We start from the raw sequence: 10577 nt of genomic DNA, 5'->3' as shown, positions 1-10577 counted from the left end.
AAACTGTTTGCATTTCCATGCCGTGTTGTGAATTTGAACGCCATGCAGAGCGATTCCACGGCGCCCCTGCGTATCTTTTGGGTGTTGTGGAATTCCTTGATATCGAGGCATTGCAGCAACGTCGATTGTGCAGAGAAAGCAATTGTTGATCGCTTTCTAAGTTCATTTAACCACATGATACGCCGGGCACATCAATTCTTGCTAATTGTATGCATTTCCGTGAGGTGCCAGGCACGTCAATTGTCGTCAAGGGGTTAAAGGACCACAACTGGCTACAGTCATATTTCTAGCCACATGCCTCAATGACATCGCTTGAAAGCATTACCTGGGGATGAATGTATAACTGGCTGATTTGCAGCTCAAATTGCTAATAACAATGCAAAAATATGTAGTTATACAATATAATACGATCATGTTTACGCTCTGGTAAAGGTAGAGAAAGGCCCTGGTCATGTGAGCTCACAATCATGCTGTGCCTATGGTAACGGTGGCATTATTTCAACAATCTCACTACAAAAAGCAGCTTGGTGCATGTAGTGCTTTCCAGAAATGGCAGTACTGCAATTAAACCACTAGGTGGCCACGTAGCCTATACTGTAAATTATTGGCTGTAAATTCATCTTACTCATCACTTTATGGAAGATAATACTGCAAAGTATAGCGAATTGCACGTTTTGCCTTGCACAATCAGGTAACTTTGCAACATACAGGAAAAGCGTAATAGGAAATATTAATATAAGTATAGAAAGAGTTTGAACGCAATATCAAAACACTTATAAACCCAAATCAACACGTCTAGTCATATTTCATCGGAAGCTCTGGGTTTTGTCAAGGATTCAGAATGGATCTTTAAATTAGTTGGCTTTAGTTGCAAAGGTCTTATTAGAGGGTAACTGTTGATGTCATAACTTTTAGCCTAATGGAATAAATTATCAACAATCAGCAACTTAACAGCAAGGCAAGTTAATGCCGGGAAATTGTCACACTGATATTGAGAAAATTGTATTTCCGTAATATAAGTGCAGATAAATAAGAATTAACTCCATATGTTCAATACTAAGAAGCAGCCATTTAGATCCAAAACAGCCTAAATACATAGGCAGTGGTCCCTCAACACAGCTTGTAGGGGGCCTCCAGAATTTTGGGTAATGCCACCATGCAAATGCACTCCATATGGCATGAAAAAGAAAAACACTAATTACTAAGAGAGTGCACCACATGGCTGGTAACCAACACACATATCTACATTGAACAGTGGGCAGGCGTGATGTACCTAACGCGACTAACTGCTTTATGAAGGAGCTAAAAACCAAATTGCATGGGCTTTTGTCTTCCAAATCTAAAGAAGCAAAGAAAGGTCCCAGTCATTTAAATATTTCTTTTCTAATGAATGTGTGAATCAAACTCAGTGAATTCTAATTCTAATGAATGTGTGAATCGACTGATTGACTTCCTGAGCAGGCTAAAAAATGGCTCTGTAGAGCAGGGCCATACTTTTCATAGGGTATAACGGGGGCAATCGCCCCAGGCTACAAATACAGGAAGGAATAGTCTTGCTAATAACCCCAGTGTCCAAAAGTGGAAGTGCAATACAAAAAATAAAATTGAGAAGGCAGAGAATTTCTTTCAATCAAACATTATTATTATTATTTATTTATTGTTTATATAGCGCCATCAAAGTCCCTAGCACAATACAATGGGTAGACAGGACATAACAAGTAGTATATAACATAACAATCTAACAGAAACAACAGGTGAGGAGGGCGCTGCTCAAACGAGCTTACAGTCTGCATGAAGGAGCTAGTTGGCCTTGAGTGAAATCTAGGAATTTGTGAGTTTTCAGATACATTCACAGTTTAATAAATTATTAGTAACTAATCACTCCTATGGCTACTTGTTCTCTGTGGTATATTGATCTTTTTACTGGCATTTGAAATTTTAAATATTTAATTTACTTTTTAAAAAAATGTTTTTTTTATTGTTTGCTGGTTACTGCTGTGTAATATAATATCAGGATACAGTACAGCATACAAAGTGTTCTTTGGATCATTCCTAGGGATCTTCTATGGTGTAGGAATTAGGACATAAATTATCTATAAAAGTACATTTAATTATATCACAACATGGTGATAAATTCCTTTAATTCAAATGTTTATCTTCTACTTTACAATCCATGTCACAGAAGAATCACATGTGCGTGTGAATTCTTATATTGTCATAATCATCTTCTGTAGGAAATCATAAAAACCATTTTCTCTAATGGAAAGAGTCACAAGAAGGTCAGATTATATTTGGCGATGTGACTGTGAAAACAGCCATGTTGCTGTTCAGATGTATACTAGCAACTGTTAGTTTAATGGAACCACTGAACAATTAACATTATCCTGAAGGTAAGTACCTTATTGGCTCGGATAAAGGCCGCCCCCGTATATAGGCCGCACCCTAAAAGTTTGGTGCTTTTTTAAAGAAAAAGTTTTTTTCTTTAAAAAAGCACCAAAAAAACATGCTGCCACTGTCCTCCTCCCCCCCTCGAGATATGCTGCCACTGTCCTCCTCCTCCCCCCCCCGAGATATGCTGCCACTCTGCCCCCCCCGACTTACCAGAGGAAACTCCCGGGTGTCTTGCGGGGCTGGCGGGGGACATCTACGCAATACGCGTACACAACTTCGGGTGCCGGCACTCAGCTGATGTCCCCCGCCGGCCCCACAAGACACCCGGGAGTCTCCTCTGGTAAGTCTTGGGGGCAGAGGTAAAGCTTAGACAACCTCCCGTGCCGGCACCCCCCCCCCCCCGTGGAAAGTGCTGGCAGGGGAGGCTGTCTGAGCGTATCGGGGAGTAGGATGCAGGTCCCCTGCACCGCTGCGGGGGATCTGTATCCTAACCCTGCCCGGCGCCCGGGACTGCATGTCCTGGGCGTCGGGCGCTAGACCCCGAATATAGGCCGCACCCCCACTTTAAAGACTTAAAGTGGGGGAAAAAAGTGCGGCCTATATTCGAGCCAATACGGTATTTTTGTTCTCTTGGGAGCTTGCACACATTTCTGTTGCAATTTCAGAACTGCTCTTGGTTTTTATTTCCTTAATTTTCTACAGAAAACCAGACTTGAAATAATCAACTAAGAAAAATGCTCAAAAAAATGGAAAATCAGAGAAAATAGCAAAAGCATTGAAAATGCCCATTTTCACCGTCAGGGCAATAATTAAGAAGTTCCAGCCAACTGGAAATGTATGAATCAAACTGGAGGAGGAGGTGTGTCTATATTGTCTCAACGCAATGTGAAGAGGATGGTTCGAGCGGCTGAAAAAAATCTTCAAGGATCACAGCAGGAGAATTGCAGAAGTTAGTTGTGTCAGAAAGTCTCCAAAACTACAATCTGCCACCACCTACATCACCACAAGTTGTTTGGAAGGGTTTCAAGAAAAAAAAAAAAGCCTCTACTCTCATCCTAAAACCAACTCAGTTGTCTTCAGTTTACCAGCCTCCATTGGAACTTCAAATGGGATCGAATTATATGATCAGATGAAACCAAAATACAGCTTTTTGGCAATAAACACCAGACGTGGGTTTGGCACACACATATGAAAAAGCACCTCATGTTCACTGTTAAATATGACATTTTGTTGGGATACATGTCATCACCAAATATCAGCAGATCTACACACTGCACGGACGAAGAGAGATACAATACTTCTACAAGTACATTAAGTGGTATAGCTAGGGGCACAGGCAGGCTGGGGACACTGACCAGTTGTTTGGGACACATTTGTCACTGATAAGCTGTTTGGGGGGAAAGCTGCCACTGTGTGACATGCTGCTTGGTAAAGTGGGAGGGGGGAGCCAGTGGACTTGACTAATCTATCCATTACTGTTGATTGATTATTCCGTTTGCGCAGAAAGCATGTTCCTTATTATATTACAAAATATAACTTTAAGATGGCAGAGTGAGGTGCAATAAGCAGAACTGAAACTTAGAAGTAGTTTCTTGGAAGAAGAAAAATGTAAAAATACTAATATAATTTAAAAAAATATATTGGATATATATGTAAATACTATACCTTATTACACTATAAAGCAGAAAATATAAAACAATAAATGAAAACAAAAAATCAAATAAATACAATATATTTGGAGCTCTGTTACACAATACTGTTGTGAAATATTGGCATGAATTATTGGCATGAAAAAGTTCCCATAACACATCAAGTAATGTATACAGTGGGTAGGGTGGGCAGGTGCGCTCTCTTTCCTCTACCTGGAAGACTGTGTGACCCCGAGAATCTGCCCCCTCACCTGGGATTGGGGCAAAAGCCCTTAGACTCCGGGGCAAGCCCTGAGAGTCCCCGCTATGCGCATGAGCATTAGTGTTTGGCTTGCTAGCCAAGGAAGTAGTGGGGGGGGGGGGCAGTGAAACAGGGCAGATTCATAGAGGGGAATCTTCTGGATCTCTGCATACATTGCAAGGCAGAGACAATGATCATTTAAAGGGGACAGGATCCTCAATTTTCAAACCCTAGCCTAGTCTACCACTTCTGCTGGGGAACGCTTCCACGTATCATCCACCTTGTCGGTAAAATAAAACTGAAACCACAACATATAACAAATTTTAGCTGGGGTAAATGGATGTCCTTATCATAGAAAGAGGCCTGATACGAATTGATTATTTAAGGTTAAATTGCCCGATTATTACCTTATTTTCCCAGCCGTTTTTTTGGACCCAGCGGCAGATTCAGGCTCGGACATTGCTGCCCCCTAGTGGACAAAAAATACAGTTAAAAGCTTTAATGAACTGTTAAGCAAATTGACACATTTTAAAAATAATATATACCGGTAATTTATTATTTTCTCTATAAATATATCCAGAGCCATTCCCATGAATGCATACAGTAAAAGCAAGTGATCTCTGACGTATTATATTATACATATTGTATAAAAATGTATATTTATATATTATAAGTATTATTATATTATTTTATATAAGGATCTAGTGTATGTTGAAGGTTTTGTTCTAATTGCAGAGACTATTTCATAAATTACTCGCCTTCCCCGGTAACATTTTATAATAATCTGCAAAAAACAGTAACAATCAGCGTCTCTCATACTATGTAAAGAATATAAATGGTGCCTGATGTCTGCGGTCTCCGTCAGGATATATAGAAATGTTCATTAGGGCAATAAAAAATAAAACTAAAATAATAAATAACATTTTTGGGTTCCTGGCAGTGCCCACATTCAGGGGCAGGCTGGACCGGGGAGGGGGTGGGGGCTGGTAGTCAAGCAATTTCCTCCAGGGCCGTCCCGAAAGCCTTCAAAAAGGGTTGGTCCACATAGCACAATGTGAATAGCGTGGCTGCTCATAGATATAGATATATATATATATATATATCATATAGGAGTATATAATATATACAATAAATAAATGACAACAAATTATTGACAATAAATAATTATAATAAATGTGTGTTTATTATGATAGCGATTATCACTATGGAAGCTGCTGTCGCAGAGATTTAAGTAAATGTGGAGACAAGTAACAATAATAGTATAACTTTTAGGTGGTTTAGCGGTTCCCACCATATTTAATAAATATAAATGTGAGTTTTATGCATATTCCAGCAGTAAACAGCTCAATGCACACATGTAGCTGTTGCCATTGTGATGTTATACAGCAATTGGAACAATGATGTCACATAGGCTGTAAAAGGCCGTGACGGTCCAGTGTGAGCTTGTGCGTTGTTTGATAGCACAGAGATAGCTTCAGCGATGCATCCTATGCGACTTGCTATAGTTTTTATCCTCATCGCGCTGCCTGCTGCCGACTCAAACAGTAAGTACATCCATCGCTTCCAAAGAGGGGACAGCCCCGCAGCATGGTTACTGCCAAATCATCCTTTTCTTGTTGTCTCCATTGAAGCTCTGAGTCCTATATGACGGCGGGGTATTATGTCCAACATACCATTGATTGGTGGCCACAGGCACGAGTATGAGTGATGAGTGGCAGGGACGGTGTAACTATGAGTATCAGGCTCTCAGACAGCAGTATCCCGTCTATCTGACACGGTCACAATATCTGACTTTGTCGCTTTCTGTAACGTTGTGTCCCTTCTCTTTCAGCCTGCGGTCAGCGTCCGCTCATCTCGGAATTCGGCAGCTCGAGGATTGTCGGAGGTGTCGATGCCCAGCCCGGCGCCTGGCCATGGCTGGTGAGCGTTCAAGTGCCTTCTGGCAAAGGTCATCGCCACTCTTGTGGAGGCACATTACTCGATAAGCAATGGGTCCTGACAGCGGCCCATTGCTTTAAAACCATGAAAAGGTAAGGATGGGTGGCGATGGGGTAAGAATGACGGCTGGGGGTCTACGTTATCTGATTGTGGGGGGCAGAAAAGTTACGGTTTTTCATACGTTGTAAATGTTTGCCTGGGTACTATTGCGAGGTTACTGTTTATGTATCTATTATTATGTGTAAAATTATGTTTATGAAGTAGCAATTTTGGGACAAATTGCTGACATCCTAAAACGTATTTCTGTACATCGAGATTTTTGCCCCAGAATTACTGTTTGTGAATAGGGCCCAAAATACGAGCTGCATGTTCGCTAATGTCTGTCTCTTTATAATAACTCAGGCTTGTACCAAAATGGCAAATTGTCCTTGGTGGACACCAACTCTCGGATCCCTCGGCAAGCGACATCCAAATCAGATCCATCGGGTCTTACCTTCAACATGAGCATTACAACCCGCGTACTGAAAGGAACGACCTGGCGCTGATCCAGCTCAACGAGTCGGTCATATTCAGCGACTTCGTGCAGCCGGCATGCCTGCCGAGCGACGGCATGGAGATCAGCGCCTTGGATCCGTGTTACATCAGCGGCTGGGGGGTCACTCAGGACAAATGTGAGTAACTGGGAACAAACTACAGTAAAACCTACACACCTCACTCAGCCACAGACACTCCACAGTCAGGCGCAGACACTCCGCACTCAGCCCCAGACACTCCGCACTCAGCCGCAGACACTCCGCACTCATTAACGGACTCCATGATCAGTTTATTTGCGCAAACCTTCTACCCATAGCTGGCGTCCGCGCGTCTCGCAGCCAGCGATATTCATTTGTTGAATCTTTGATGTCTCGACAGCTATCCAAACGGCAGATATTCTGCAAGAGGCCAGGGTGAACCAGATAGACCTGCAGAAGTGTAACGGCTCCATGTGGTATAAGGGCAATGTCCACGATTATAACCTGTGTGCCGGTTACGAAGAAGGGGGAATTGATAGCTGCCAGGTAAGGAAACAAATCGAAATGTCCGAAAATGTATCCGACCGTTAATGTTGATTGAGCTGACGTCTTCTTCTCGGGAAAATGCCTCGCCGGGGCCGAAGGAGAACCTGTGCCATGAAGACCATGAAGACCATGTGTCTTTGAAGGAAGATGGGTTACAATGTATACAGCTGATGTCACAGTTCCTTATAAGCCAAGTAAAGACCCCATTAACCTTCTTCTATTCTTTACCCCTGTAGGGTGACAGCGGAGGGCCACTGATGTGCATGAACCCCGAGAGCTCCACGTACCATGTAATCGGAGTGACAAGCTGGGGCCAGGGCTGCGCCAAGTCAAAAAGGCCAGGGATATATTCAAACACACAGCATTACCTGGAGTGGATCCTGAGTCACATTGGAACCTCGACTCCCAAGCAGACCAAAGCAGCCGTCACCCCAAGCTTCGTCCGTGTTTCTGCACCTACACCACCGCCAGCCACCGCTGCCTCTTTATTGCCTCCACTGCCCCGCCAAACACCACAGCTGGAGAAGGCGACATCCAAGGGACAGCCGCCAAAGAAAGGGAGTAAGCTCAAAAATGTCATCTTTAAGCTTAAGTCGCTCTTTGCCAAGAAGACCTCCACCCAACAGCAGCCCACCAAAGCTCTTCGCAAGATATTTGGCAGCAAACGCCTTCCTTCTTAAGATGGAAGCACCTGTTGAACTGATTGTTCGACAGCGAATAAGTTAGAAGATAGTTGTTAGTTATAAGATAGTAGTTAGATAAATTACCAGGGTGACGCATCTACCAAAACCGTATTCCATCTCGGTAAATCATTGCGGCTCCTGTTCAATTAAATGGAATTAAACATCTTTCCGTTCACATTTTGCGTGGTCGGTGTGATTTTTGTAAAAAAAAAAGCAAATGGGATCAAAAAGATCCAGAGAAGGGAAAATTAAAAAAAAAACATGGAGTAAAAACTTCAACTTCAGAGAACATTTCCTGGTCGGGTTTGTTTGCTGGTTGTCCAGGGAGCATGGATATGTGTGTGTGTGTATATGTGTAAGTGTGTGATAACATGAGTGTGTATGTGTAAGTGTTTGGGAGAGCAAGATGCCAGGGGGGGTGCCAAATGTCCTCCCCACGTTTCTGCTCTCCCTTTGTTGGATCAGGAGAGGGGTTTCCTGGCAGTGGCGTCGGCAGGGGAGCCAGAGGGGGCCATGTCCCCACTACATCATGCTGTGCCCCCAATTGAAACGCCGTTGTGCCCCCAATCGAAATACGTTTTCAGAAACCGTTCAGCGCCTCTTACTCTTCTCCGCGAGGCCTCTGCCTTGGTCGCGGTGCCGGCATTTCAAGCTGAGCGGCAGAATATGACGTCATATTCTGGCGCTCAGCAGTGAAGCCGCGCGCACCGCGGCAGAACAGGGAGACAGAGGCCTCGCGATCCCACCGCTGGACTTCTACAATGTAAGTGAACTTCAATGGGGGGAGAGGGTAGAAAGTGAGGAGGAGGTGCATAGGGAGGGATAGATAGGGTAGAAAGGGAGGGAGAGGGGGTAGATAGGGAGGGAGAGGGGCTAGATAGGATAGATAGGGAGGGAGAAGGGCTAGATAGGATAGGGAGGGAGGGAGATGGGGTAGATAGGGAGGGAGAGAGGATAGATGGGGAGACGGGGTAGATAGGGAGGGAGAGGGAATAGATAGGGAGGGAGAGGGGATAGATAGGGAGGGAGAGGGGGTAGATAGGGAGGGAGAGGGGGTAGATAGGGTAGATAGTTAGGGAGAGGGGGTAGATAGGGAGGGAGAGGGGGGTAGATAGGGCAGAAGGGAGGGAGAGGGGGTAGATAGGGAGAAAGGAGGGTGGCAAGAATATTGAACTAAAGAGTCAGAATGAGAGAGAATGAATGGATTAATGTGTGGATACATTAATGAATATGTGTAAATAATTTGTGTGCAAGAATAAATGATTGTGTGAATGAAAGTGATTTAGTGAGTGACTGTAAAAGTGTTTGTGAATCATAGGTGTATTTTGGTCAAAAAAAGCAAAGATGGTATAAGCAGGGTGTTTAAGCTGTGGGGACAAAGATGGCACAGGTAGCGTGTTTATGGTACAAAGATGGCGTACGCTCAGCAGAGTTTATATGTAATTTCAAATTGATATATACCTACAAAGCTGGGTTTTGTGTTATTCTGTTGATCTGTATCATACATTATTTATGTTTACCTGCAAATATAGGATTTGTATGTCGTATTCAGTTGATCAATACCTGCAATGCTGGGTTTGTGTGTTCTCTTGGTTTATACCTGCAATGCTATGTTTCCATACATTATTTATGTACATCTGCAAATACAAGGTTGTTTTGTCTTATTCAGTTGCATGTGCTGTTTCCATGTGTTGTTTATTTGATCTATACCTGAACTACAGGGTGTAAGTAAAAGAGCGGTATGGTTTAGTGAATGAGGGAACAAAGGGACTCTGGGGATGATTACAGAGGAGAGGACCTCTCAATGTCACGGTGCAGTCAGAAGGAGGGAAGACTGTACTGACTCTCACAGTCACTGTGCAGTCAGTGTGGCAAATATATTTTTTTGAGTGTGGTAGCGGAGGGAGTGATTCCATGCAAGGGAGCGTTGAGCGGGGCCCAAGTAAATGCTTGGGTAGGGTCCAATTTTTTCACTATAAAATATATTGGCAACAGGGTCTAATATTTATATATATATTGGCAGCAGGGGCAAACATATATGTTTTGGCAGCAGGAGCTAAAATTTATTTATATATTGGCAGCAGGGTCTAATATTTATTTATATATTGACAGCAGGAGCTAATATTTATTTATATATTGGCAGCAGGGTCTAATATTAATATATATCGGCAGCAAGGGCTGATATTAATATATATTGGCTGCAGGGGCTCTTATCAATAAATATTGGCTGCAGGGGCTTATATTTATATATATATATGCTGCAGGGGCTACTAATATATATCGGCAGTAGGGGCTAATATTAATATATATCCACAGCTGGGTCAAATATGAATATATATCTGCAGCAGTGTTTTTATGTATATAGGCAGCAGGGTATAATATAAGTATATACCCGCAGCAGGGGCTAATATTAATATTTATATAATGTTAATATATATTGGCTGCAGGGGCTATTATCAATAAATATTGGCTGCAGGGCTAATATTTATATATCTAATATTTATATATATCCGCAGTAGGGGCTAATATTTATATATATCGGCAGTAGGGGCTAATATTAATATATATTGGCTGCAGAGTCAAATATTAATATATATCGGCAGCAGGGTATCATTTT

General features: G+C 42.7%; 1 protein-coding gene across 1 annotated transcript; it reads left to right on the top strand.

Moving 5' to 3' along the window:
• The first annotated feature begins 5761 nt into the window (after window positions 1-5761).
• LOC149302980 (acrosin-like) lies at window positions 5762-7957 on the top strand. The gene is made up of 5 exons (XM_089481730.1): window positions 5762-5825; window positions 6113-6311; window positions 6622-6890; window positions 7132-7277; window positions 7514-7957. The coding sequence occupies exons 1-5, from the start codon at window positions 5762-5764 to the stop codon at window positions 7955-7957; spliced, it is 1122 nt and encodes a 373-aa protein (XP_089337856.1).
• Window positions 7958-10577: the final 2620 nt, after the last annotated feature.

Source organism: Sceloporus occidentalis, unplaced genomic scaffold (genome assembly GCF_023333645.1).
Source record: "Sceloporus occidentalis isolate IW3139 unplaced genomic scaffold, rSceOcc1.0.p SCAF_16, whole genome shotgun sequence".
Classification (NCBI taxonomy): Eukaryota; Metazoa; Chordata; class Lepidosauria; order Squamata; family Phrynosomatidae; genus Sceloporus; species Sceloporus occidentalis.
Note: the sequence above shows the minus strand (reverse complement) of the source record. Positions and strands in the feature narration are given on the sequence as shown.